A 12,500-nucleotide genomic window follows, 5' to 3' on the forward strand; every position below is an offset into this window, starting at 1 on the left:
GTAAGGTCCTTACAGCAAAGTCTCAAACTGAGACCTTGCCATGTTGAATGAGCAATAGCCAGGTCAATACAGCTAGGCAAGTTTTGAGATTTTGCTGTTAGTAACAACCGAACGGTCAAGGTTATTAAGTTGTTTATTATATGGATAACAGAACAGTTCTAAAGGAAAATAACTACTTTGCATACTCTTTAATCGGCCCATGGGCATTGTGGGAGAATAATGTCTTAGCCGATCACAGCGTGCATTACATCAGCCAGAAACACTTGCCACATAACAAAATTATTTTATGCATAGAATGTTTTACCTTGTCCAAAGCTTTACCAAGTCTTGTAATTTCTCTAAGCAATCTAATCAGTGCAACTGAAGGTGAGATTTTATCTACTGTTCCCATGATTTCTTCAGTCTTAATAGTCCTCTATAAGGAAAGTTTTCGGAAACAAGGTCATTTTATTTTCACACTTAAACCCTTCCTTCAAGACTTCACAACCGGTCAGTGTAATACACAGACTGCAGACTGGGGGTCACATGCAGACTGAGGTTATAATTTAATTGTTGAAAAAGCCCCAAAACATTAGAAATGCTAACAGTTAAGCCTAACATATTGTTTTAGCCCTAATTAGGCCTAAGGTTAGCATTTCAAAGGGTTTGGGCTTTTTCAACAGTTACGTTATAACCTCAGTCTGCATTTTACCCCTAGTCTGCCGTCTGCAGTCTGCATTTTACAATGATCGCTTCACAACATTAAAATAAATTATGACAGGGAGATGCGATCCTTGCACTTATCTGCAGCATAGTTAATAGAGGAGAATGGTTATGAAACGCGACAAGTTTTTTTGTTGTAGGTTTTTGTTCTCTTTTTTGGCCTTGACCGTGTACAAAACACAATAGTTGTTTACTCCGTACTGAGGAGCTAATCAATAGAAACGTGTTGATTACGTAATTCATGCATAGTGTATGAGCGCAAAACAAAAGACTGTGCACGGTCGTGGACTTTTCAACCTAAATCTTGGCATCTTTGTTTGCCCCTTTAATGTTTGCCAAGCTTCCAAACCATTCCCCTCTATCAACTATGTCTGCAGTGCTTTCAATAAGACCCAAGGATTCACTGCTTGTTTCTTGCTAGAAGAAATATGTTATTGCGTGTTCACAGGTTTATGATTCTGTGCTGAAATCTCATGTGTAATACACCGGACCACTGACTTAAAATTTGGCATGCCTTTGTGAAACGTACAATTAGTAACTAATAATAGAAGACTTGAGAATACTGTATCACAACTGTCTTGTGGTTGCCTAAACGCATACATGCAAAATTTTAAAGCACTTAACATCCCCAGATGATGATGTTCACAACAACATTATGTGGAAATACGAAAATAGAAATTTTACAAAGACTGGAAAATTCTCACACCCTCATTGGCTAATTTTTATAGTCAACAAGCAGACAGACACATAAATTTACAATTTATGTGTTTCGAAGAGTTTAATTTATGCAAATTTTTGTGAAACGTCGATCTGTCACTTTTTAATCAACAGAAAGTTGCCATTTTTCCCATTAGCCAATAAGAGAGTGAGGCAAGTTATGAATTTCGTCGCGTCAGATTGAATAAAATTGAAGTTTCTCACATTTTTGCATTGCATTCTTCTCGTGTTCTGACTTCATTTTGACCTGTCTTCGTTTTTGTTACTGTAAAAAACGAATCGATGTCAGTTTCTCATGCTTGTGTCCTGTTATTGGAAATGAACTTCGTCGTAACACTGTCAAAGTTAAGTCTGCAGATCCACTCGGCTATCGCCTTGTGCATCCACAGCTACTTTGACAATGTAATGACGAAATTCATGATCAATAACTAGACAAATGCACGAAAAACTGACATCAATTTGTTAAATTCATAATTTTAAAATTTAAGAGGAAAATAGACCAAATGCCAGTTCAAGTCAAAATTAGCAAGGCTAAACGGGTCAGCCAGATTGTCAAATAGCAGGAGGAGTTGCGCCTCCCCTACACGAGCCAATTTAAGCTTTAATACATGTACAGTGTAGGTAGGCAGGAGGCAGTGTGGCCCAGTGGTTAGGGCGCTTGCCTTGAGATCCGGAAATCCCGGGTTCAAGACCCGCTCTGACCACTCGTCGAATTTGATCCTGGTAGCTGGTTCAACTTCCCAGCTGCACTTGTAAATAACCAACTGGTTTGCCTCCGGCCAGTTGGGATTCTTAACAGTTGTTGTTGTTCTGTTCTGTCGTTTCGTTGAGTTTCATTGGCCCTGAAAAGCCCCTATGGGGAGCCGTCAATTATGTATGTATTGTATTATTGTACACGTAAGGTCTAGAATTCACTGATGGAGACATTTTTCCTGTTTTTGAAGGTTATTCGCCCGTGATCACGTAGATGGCCAAGTTTACAAGATTACGAAGATGCATTAATGTCTTTTAAAATGGAGAAGACATTTTGATATAAAGAACTCTAATAACTTGGACATTTTATGGCTTTTAAGAAATTAGAAATAACTTATATATTACCCTGTCAAGATGCCCAGATTTTTCTGCAAAAGATAAAATATTTTGCAACGATCCAACTTGAATATATGCAGACGATGGCGACCATGGGTTTGCTGTCTCTTCCACAAAAGATGAACGAAGCATCGTGGGCTAAAAGTGATGACAATTTACCCGAAAACACTAATACATCTAGGGGGTTTTCACAGGAATAAAGATGGCGCCGATGCTGGCGCCTTTGTTCATAACTCCCGCGTCATGTACTCGACAAAGGAAACCTTCTAGGGAGGTAAGGAGAGAGCGAAAGTCATAACATATCTCTCTCACATTTCATATTACTGCAACTTTTCAATTTAAATATAATATGTATCAGATGAAGAGAATAATTTTTCGAAGGAGAACTTCACGTCCTTGAACAATTAATTTTGAAAAGATTTTTGATAAACTTCTGCTTTCCCGTCTCCTCTCCCGGAAGATAGTTGTAAATAGGTGTCTTCATAGCGAGGTTAAATTGTAAACATGGCGTCTGGTAACACTTTAGTCGTCAACCTGATATCAATACTGTATTTTCGTTTCTTGTCATTGAGAGGAATCTGCTTGATAAATGGCTGGAAAACTAAGAAGGTTGAAAATCTTAAATAAGCCAGGGCTACCTCGACCTCAGCTGAGCGAGATGGATGATAAAAAAGCACATAGCATTGAGTTTGCTTTCAGTTTGCCATCAGAACTGTGGTTGGCCATTTTTAAGAAATTTCATCCAGTCTACGATGATCTCTTTTTGCTCAGCGTAGTATGCAAGAGTTGGCGTAGTCTTATAATCACGAAACCAGATCCCAGTTTATGGGAGAACATCGCTGTCAGAAATGTCAGAAACTGTTGTCTCAAAAACACTTTGTTGCTCAGATTCAAAGCTATCCTGAAGAGATTTGGTAGTCATTTAAAGCTTATTCGACTACACAAATGCCATGAGCTTTTCACTGAGATTCTTCTTCTTCATGCTTCTTCTCTTTCCGTTTTGTGTACTCTTGAGATAACAGGAATGTCTTGGTCAAAGAAACTTCTTCGAGAGCTTAGGTGCCGAACGTCTTTAAAGAATGTCTTTATAGAGGCTTCATCTGTCATCTCAGATGGACTTTTTAATGTAGATGATTTGGCCTTTATTGTTGAGAGTTTCCCTCAAGTGAAAAACCTTAGTTTACAATTCACATTGTTTAATTCAAATTCAGTTGCTGCAGTGAAAGATATTGTTTCTTCCAAATACAGCAACCATATAAGTTGCCTACTTCTAGAAAGGGTAAGAATGGAGGCTTCAGATCTCAGAGACATTGTGAAACAATCTGGAAGACTGAAAACATTTGGCTACGGTAATGATCAAGTTCATCGTTTGCTATCCATTCAACAGCTTCAATTGAATTCCAGTTCACTGGTAGAAATGGAGCTATTTCAGATCAGAAACTTTGCTGAGTTCTATTTCGTGTTCCCCAATCTGAAGAGCCTGATCTTAAATGGGTGCACTTCAGTCTGGGAACTGAACATTAACGCACCAGCGTTAAGGACTCTTCATCTAGTGCTCTGTGTTGAGGTCCGTAATCTCAACAAAGTTTTTGCAAATTCCCTTCGGGAATTAAGACTTAGAAGATGTAATGCTCTTATCCCAGATGAACTGGTCAGTCTTTTGGTTAGAAACCCAGATATCAAGACACTTGAACTTGAGGTTTACTGGACTAGTTTAAGGATAGACCATCATTCAGCCCCTTCACTGGAAAATATCAATATATTTGATAATGGCGAACGTCTGATGGTAGTAGACATTCAGTGTCCCAAACTGCAGCATGTGCACATCAAAAAGTCCATGACAAGGTCAACTATTTTGAAAACTGTATCAATATCATCAAGTGATATGAAGAGGATTGTTCTTAATGATGTACCTTACTTGCGTAAACTTGTTATTGATGCTAACACTGTCCAGTATCTGGAGGTGCACTTTGAAAGGAGGTTGAATCATGTCAAACCATTTGAATTCACTTGGCTTAATTTTAGAGGCAGAATGGGCCCTGTGATGATCAACCATCTCATTTTGAAGCATTGTAATTTAAAAGCTTTGGTGTTTTCGAGATGTTACATTCAGCATGTATCCATGGAATACTGCAATCTCGACTGTCTAATTGGCAACATTATTTTTCAGTGTGGTAATGTAAAGTCTCTCACCTTGCAGAATTGTTATGGGCCTTGCCAGCTCAATTTAAGCAGTGACTACCTGAAAGAAGTCCATCTTGTCTCCTGTACGTCTTTGCTGATGGATCACATCAATTTGGCTTGTCCATCTCTTGAAGTGCTAAATGTTTCAGGATTGTCATCTTTGCCCAGTCAAGAGGAAGTAAATTCCATTGCCAGTAATGTCAGAGAATTCTCTCCATTTCTTGGAACTGTACAGTACTCGCATTAGGGAGCATCCTCATGGCCAAGGAAATGAGAGTAGCAGCTGCTATAGTTTGAGATCAGATAGTCAGAGGTTGCTACAACTTTTAGCTCTTTGATGTCAGTCCTTTGGTTATCAGAACCTGAACATAGTAGCAGTTAAAATGCACATTTCCACTGGGGAGTTGAGAATCCTGTGGCTAAGACTTTGTCGTTTGCTGACTTACTCAAAGCTGAATAACATGCTGTATATTAAGTTTTATTAAAAACTGGATCATTGCATAATGCAATTCAAAAGTTTTGATTGGCTAAGCCATCATGGACTATGATGGGGGTCAGCGAAATGTACCGACCCAAGGCAGGGTTCGTACGCGTCTTGAAAACCTTTGAAAACCCTTGAATTTTGAGAGTACATTTTCAAGGCCTTGAACGTCCTTGAAAAGCTCTGCTCTTCATTCCTGGTTCTTGAAAGTCCATGAATTTCGGGACACCGAAAAATGCAGACTGCAGACTGTGCAGACCGTCTGTAAAATGAAAATTCGGTTAGCCTGAATTAGGGCTAAATAACGGCCGTTGGCAAAACCCGGATCGGATCGGATCAGACCAGACCAGACCGGACCGGACCGGACCGGATCGGATCGGATCGGACCGGACCGGATCGGATCGGACCGGATCGGACCGGATCGGACCGGATCGGATCGGATCGGATCGGATCGGATCGGATCGGATCGACAAAACCCGGACTGGTTCAATATCAAAATTCCTGCCAATAGACACATGAAATCCCTGGGTCACATCCCACCTTCAAGGGTGTCCTTCCGGAAAAAGTTCGTACTTGCGTTTCAATAAAATCATAGCAAACTATACATCAGAAGAAAGCTTAATAAATGTGGACAGTTTTTGTATGCAAGGGCCAGCTGAACAAAGTACAAGTGCCGGATCTTGGGAGATCTGACCAGCAAATAATATTTAGACTAAAAACAAAATAATTATGCAAGACTGATTGTACGGCTGTGAGGATATATAGTTTTTGTTTGACCAATATTTCTTCGGGTACGGCCCGACTTCTTCAGGGAGTTATGTACGAGTTATGATTTAACTCCCTGAAGAAGTCAGGCCGTGCCTGACGAAAATTGGTCAAACAAACACTATATATCCTCACAGCCGTAAAACCAGCCTTGCATACTTATTTTGTTTTTAGTCTTAATAAATGTAGTTTACGCCAACAGATATAGTGTAACCGAGTTTTCCTTTTATTGTCAGGAGCCGGTAAGACGTGACACCACCGAGAGTTCTTCTAATTAATTTATCGGGTATCAGATGCCGCTTCACGAGCAAAATGACTTGACAGTGTTGTTATTCACGAGCCATCAATCAACGAAATTGTCTCAGGCGTTTTCGATATTCTGATTGGTTGTTTAGATATCCGCATCTAAGGTTGGAGAAGCCAAAAATATGCGAGGTATGTTGTGTAAATGGACGCCATGAGAAATTATTCTAAATATCGGAATCTCCTGACAAGCTTTTGTTGATTGATGGCTTGTGAATAACAACACTGTGAAGTCATTTTGCTCGTGAAGCGGCATCCGATAGCCGATAAATTTAACACAAGAACCTTCGGCGGTTTCACGTCTTACCGGCGCCGATTCTGACACTTACCAAAAGAAAAACTCGCTAAAGCAGTATATTTATCGTAAACTACATTTACTAAGCTTTCTTCTGATGTATAGTTTGTTATGATTTTATTGAAACTAACGCGAGTACGAACTTTTTTCCGGAAGGACACCCGTGAAGGTGGGAAGTAACCTTAACTGGTAACCTTAACTGGTGACCCAGGGATTTCATGTGTCTATTGGAAGGAATTTTGATATTGAACCAGTCCGGGTTTTGTTGATCCGATCCGATCCGGTCCGGTCTGGTCCGGTCCGATCCGATCCGATCCGATCCTATCCTATCCGGTCCGGTCCGGTCCGGTCCGGTCCGATCCGATCCGGTCCGATCCGATCCGATCCTGGTTTTGCCAACGGCCCTAAATAACATTCGGTTAGCCTTAATTAGGCCTAAATAACATTCGGTTAGCCTAATTAGGCCTAAAGAAGATTCAGGTTAGCCTGTTTACGGTTAGCTCTCAATAATAGTGAGGGTAATGCGTTATTTTGCCCCTGGTCTGCACAGTCTAAGTTTTGCGGTGACCGATGAATTTCTTCGGACCCGCATTTTTAATCTTTGAAAACTTCAGTAAAAATAATCAGCCACTCAAGTCATGGGTAACTACTTGGTGTAGGCACTCATATAGTGGTCCGGTGTAGTCACTCATATAGTGGTCCCAGTAGGTCATAAAAACGCGACGAGCTGTGCTTTCGAGAATGGTTACCAGTGTCTTTGCATTATTTTCATGCATGTATCACACTTTTTCCATGGGTAAATTCATCGACGTAAATAAAAAAGAGGTCCTTGAAATTTCAACATTTGCCCTTTGAAACTCCTTGAAGTTTTGGTCTGAAAAAGTGTACGTACCCTGTGAAGGCTTTGTGGGATGAGAAAGGTTCGAGTGTGCGGGAAGAACCCAGTTATGTTTAAGTACATGACGTAGAGCTAACGTAGCAATTGATCCCACATTTAAAGTGGATTAAGGTGAATCGCCTGTCGAGGGCTGAGATTGAGAGGATGGTAAAAGTGACATAAGAAAGGAGGTTAGTGCGAATCAGGACTTTTGCCTTGATTTGCGTTTATTGTTAATTTCAGTTTACAGACACTAAGTTCCTTTCCTTTCTTTTTATCAGGACAAGATAAAAGCCGAGTGGAATGAGTTGTTTGGAGAACGTGATGATGAGGAAGAGCTCGTAGGATTTCATCCTGAAAGTATGGAGGGATGTGAGTCTGGTGTGGATGGTGTTGTCACAGAGTCAGAGGCTGTAGGTGAAGGAGAAGAATCTTAGTGTGAGGTAGATTTTGAAGTTGCTGTAGGTGATGTTTGATATCTAGAAGGAAGACCTGGTTGTCCGGGGAATCGACAGAGGGACGGAAGCTGGATTGTTTTGGTGTTGAGTGCGAGGAGAGGGCTGGAGGTCAGGATGGTATGGAGAAGATGGGTGGTATCGATGGCGGGAGAGGTCAAATGGGTGTGGGGAAGTTGGTAACTTCTCTCTATGATGATGGTCTTAGAGTGGCAAGCAATGAGGAGAAGGAGGTTCTTCAGAAGATGAGAGCAGTCTTTGGTAGTGAGGAATGGGTTGAAGGTTGCTGGTTTGAAGGCTCAGGATAGGAGGAAAATGAAAAGAGAGGTGAGGGTTGTGAAAGGGCAGATGCATAATCTTATGAAAGATGGGATCTCGGTGTCAGAGATGAATAAACTTTTGTATACTAGGTCGTATGTAGTTGCGGACAGGTTGGGGAAGAAGAAAGGTAACAAGTTAAGAAGAAGAAACCCAAAGAAGAATTGTGAAGAGCATTCTGAAATGGCGGCAGGATTTAGCGATTGCAACGATTGAGGAGATGAGTAATGGGACTGTGCTTGGGAGGAAAGTGATGGATCGGTTGAGTAGGAGGTATCAGGTTGTCGAGAAGGGGACGGTCGCGGTGAGTTCGTCATTAAAGAGGAATTCAATCTGCATGCGCGCACTAAAATTCGGTGGTTTGTATACAATTTTATGAAGGTTAGACAGACCACCTTGTTCAAGAATAACAAGAGTCAGTTGTACAAGGAGTTGAGGGGCAAGGTGAACTCAGGACCGACCCAAGCACCAATTGCAAGGGAGGCGACGAGGATATGGAATGGTATTTGGTCGGTGGAGAAGAGGCATAACAAGGACGCTTCTTGGTTGGATGAGGTGAGGGACAGGATCGGTAATGTGGAGAAACAAAAGGAAGTGAAGATTAGTGTCGAGGATGTGGAAAAGTGAATTCCGAAGAAGGTGAATTGGAAGACGCCGCATTCGGATGGTGTAAGGGTTGTCTGGACAGTGATGAGGTGCCAGAGTGGTTGCAATTGCTAAACGGGAGGACGGTGTGTCTAGCAACTACAGACCAATTGCATGTTTGTTGTTTATGTGGACGCTACTCACTTGGATCTTGGCGGATAAGCTGTATGGACATTTTCAGGGTCATAGGTTGTTTCCGGATGAGCGACAGATAGACAACGCGGTGTCACGAGAGGCTCGGGTGAGGAAAATGTTTTAGGCGATGGGGTGGATAGATTATCGGAAGGCCTATGATAAGGTGCCGTATTCGTGGATTGTTAAATATTGGAAACGGTGAAGGTGGCTGACAACGTGAAGAGCTCGTTGTGTGGTAGTATGAGCGATTGGAATACTTTGTTAAAGTCAAGTGGGGAAGTGTTGGGTGAGGTGGGGATCAAATGTAGAATATTCCAAGGGTACTCCTTGTGATGAAATGGTGTATGAAATGAATCATATATGAACTGCGGATATGAAATCAAGTGAAGCTATGATCTTCGCAGTTATGAGCGCAATTTTTGCAATTGCGTAGAGAAGCCTGAAAAATTCAGGACTTCAACGGGGTTTGAACCCGTGACCTCGTGATTCCGGTGCGACGCTCTAACCAACTGAGCTATGAAGCCACTGACGTTGGGAGCTGGTCATTTGCGCTCATAACTGCGAAGATCATAGCTTCATTTGATTTCATATCCGCAGTTCATATATGATTCATTTCATATACCATTTCATAACTGATTCATTCCTCACGGGGCCATTAGAACCCACAAATGACCAGCTCCCAACGTCAGTGGCTTCATAGCTCAGTTGGTTAGAGCGTCGCACCGGAATCGCGAGGTCACGGGTTAAAACCCCGCTGAAGTCCTGAATTTTTCAGACTTCTCTACGCAATTGCAAAAATTGCGCTCATAACTGCGAAGATCATAGCTTCACTTGATTTCATATCCGCAGTTCATATATGATTCATTTCATATACCATGTCATCACTGATTCATTCCTCACGGGACCATTAGAACCCACAAATGACCAGCTCCCAACGTCAGTGGCTTCATAGCTCAGTTGGTTAGAGCGTCGCACCGGAATCGCGAGGTCACGGGTTCAAACCCCGCTGAAGTCCTGAATTTTTCAGGCTTCTCTACGCAATTGCAAAAATTGCGCTCATAACTGCGAAGATCATAGCTTCACTTGATTTCATATCCGCAGTTCATATATGATTCATTTCATATACCATTTCATAACTGATTCATTCCTCACGGGGCCATTAGAACCCACAAATGACCAGCTCCCAACGTCAGTGGCTTCATAGCTCAGTTGGTTAGAGCGTCGCACCGGAATCGCGAGGTCACGGGTTCAAACCCCGTTGAAGTCCTGAATTTTTCAGGCTTCTCTACGCAATTGCAAAAATTGCGCTCATAACTGCGAAGATCATAGCTTCACTTGGTACTCCTTGTCTTCACCGATGTTTGTTCTCACGGTAATTTATCACCATGTGCAATGCTCTTCTGCGTCCACTATGCACCTCTAGAAACTTTCTTTTTCTTTCTTCTCGTACAGCATTCCATTCCCTTAAAATCCGCATTCCTTTTCAACACATTCTCTTCTCTTGTGTACCCTTTCTCGGCTACTGTCAACATAAATACTGCGGTTTCGGATTTCTGCCTGCACCGAGTCTTTAATTCTTAGCAGACCTCTTCCACCCTCCTTTCTAGCCACGTACAGCCCATCAACATCTACCTAGGGATGGAAGGAACGATAGATTTTCAGGAGCTTCCGTGTATTTCTGCCTATTCCCGGTCCAGTATCTTACAAACCACCCTTGAATTAATTAATGGCTTCAACTATGTATTATTTCCTCTGTTTAGTTTCGACTTTAGGATCTTCCTAACTCTACGGTAATATTATTTAATTATTATTATTATTATTATTATTATTATTATTATTATTATTATTATTATTATTATTATTATTATCATGATTATTTGGATGTGTTGGCATGGGAGGAAGGCAGGCCTCTGCAGTTATTAGGTGATCCTCCAGAAGACGCCTAGTCTATAGAGGGTCATAAAGGGGTAAAATGAAAGCTGGGATTGACCTGATTTATCTGTGGGAAAATGAAATTTGATCACTGGAAACTGGGATTTTGTTACCAGGAATGGGATATAAAGAGTTATTGGTCCGAATGAGATTGGCATCATCAGAGCTTATCAGGTATTACATCTGCTCAAAATTGAAATAAAATATTTCATGTGCTTTTCATGCGTTCCTGGCCACTGCCATGTGAGAGTGAGGAACTTCCTGATGCTAACAGACTTGTTTTGGTGAACCTCAAAGCTCCCTACCTACAAAATCCCTACCTCTAATACGGTTTCACTAGCACGAATCGACTTCCCGAAATGCACTACAACCAATGCAATCACTCGAAAAGAAGAAGCTCAGATGAGGTATTGGGCAAGGCCCCATAGTATAAATGTGTCAGGCACAGGAACTGTTCTTGAACGTACCCTATCGATTTGGAAGACCTTCGGCCTAGCGATTGTTGTGGGTTACGTGAAGAGGCGAAGAGTTCGAGGAGGATATTGGTGAGGATACTTATATTGATGAATTTAGTAATGATAATGATGACTCTAAACGTGACGTAGAGAAACGGGAGACTGCGCTATTCAGATGCTTTCCAGCGCCAGGTGATTCCAGGCCCTTTTCGGCGGACGCGTGGGTAAGCAATCCCGTGCACTGTCTTTATTTTCTCCGTTCTTCAGTAATCCCATGTTATCATTAACCGCTTCATTCATCATATCGATGCTCTAAAATTATATTTTCCTATTATAAATCCGGGTGGGATTTTAGTAGCAGGGACTGAGATTTCTAAGAAAACTTGCCACTGGGACTGGGAGTTTGTCCAAAGTTTTGTCTCGGAAATGCGATTGCCCACTTCCCCCCCCCCCCCCCCTCCCCTCCCTCTCTCTCTCTCTCTCTCTCTCTCTCTCTCTCTCTCTCTCTCTCTCTCTCTCTCTCTCTCTCTCTCTCTCTCTCTCTCTCTCTCTCTCTCTCTCTCTCTCTCTCTCTCTCTCTCTCTCTCTCTCTCTCTCTCTCTCTCTCTCTCTCTCTCTCTCTCTCTCTCTCTTTATTTAAGCCCCACGGTCTGGGGCCGAGGCTATAACAGTGTTTAAGCCCGCAGTTGAATGCCACCCGGTCCACTCGCAGGTTGTTCTGTTCACAGAAAGTCAAGAGGTATCATTATCATTATCATTATCATTATCATTATCATATTATCATTATCATTATCATTATCATTATCATTATCATTATCATCATCGTTATCGTTGTCGCTATCGTTATCGTTATCGTTAAGAAACAACATTGGGCTCACTTCTCTTGGGCCGATTGACGATGATATCCCTGAATCGGTGTACTCAGATATAAATGGTGAGATCCTAAGGCAGGCTGCATTAAGAACAAAGGGATCAGGGGGGCCATGTGGGGTTGACGCTAATGGCCTTAGAAGAATCCTGGCTTGCAGGTCCTTTAAACAGTCGTCTACAAAACGATGCGAGGCGATAGCTACAATGACAAGGACTCTGTGTACAATGTATATCGACCCTGCAACCATAGAGCCACTGGTGGCAAGCCAGTTGATTT

At 41.8% G+C, this 12,500-nt stretch overlaps 2 protein-coding genes across 3 annotated transcripts in view; one reads left to right on the plus strand and one right to left on the minus strand.

Moving 5' to 3' along the window:
• LOC137970129 (uncharacterized) overlaps window positions 1–2,750 on the minus strand; it is a 16,548-nt gene extending 13,798 nt beyond the window's left edge. Inside the window, exons 1-2 of one of the 2 annotated variants that reach the window (XM_068816610.1) lie at window positions 2,518–2,750; window positions 305–415 (exon numbers count right to left, since the gene is read on the minus strand). In XM_068816610.1, the coding sequence (XP_068672711.1) occupies window positions 305–415; window positions 2,518–2,640 (234 nt within the window). In that variant the 5' untranslated portion in view covers window positions 2,641–2,750. Of the gene's footprint in view, window positions 1–304; window positions 416–1,623; window positions 1,654–2,517 lie in introns of those variants that run through there. The other variant, XM_068816611.1, reaches the window with a different exon arrangement.
• Window positions 2,751–3,015: 265 nt separating this feature from the next.
• Window positions 3,016–5,258, plus strand: LOC137970045 (uncharacterized). The gene has a single exon (XM_068816500.1). The coding sequence runs from the start codon at window positions 3,098–3,100 to the stop codon at window positions 4,937–4,939; it is 1,842 nt and encodes a 613-aa protein (XP_068672601.1). The 5' UTR covers window positions 3,016–3,097; the 3' UTR covers window positions 4,940–5,258.
• Window positions 5,259–12,500: the final 7,242 nt, after the last annotated feature.

Source organism: Montipora foliosa, chromosome 9, assembly GCF_036669935.1.
Source record: "Montipora foliosa isolate CH-2021 chromosome 9, ASM3666993v2, whole genome shotgun sequence".
In the NCBI taxonomy this organism is placed as follows: domain Eukaryota; kingdom Metazoa; phylum Cnidaria; class Anthozoa; order Scleractinia; family Acroporidae; genus Montipora; species Montipora foliosa.

Bases quoted from the DNA above. Each gene is read 5' to 3' on its own strand.
- LOC137970045 (XM_068816500.1), top strand. From the start codon at position 3,098: ATGGCTGGAAAACTAAGAAGGTTGAAAATCTTAAATAAGCCAGGGCTA.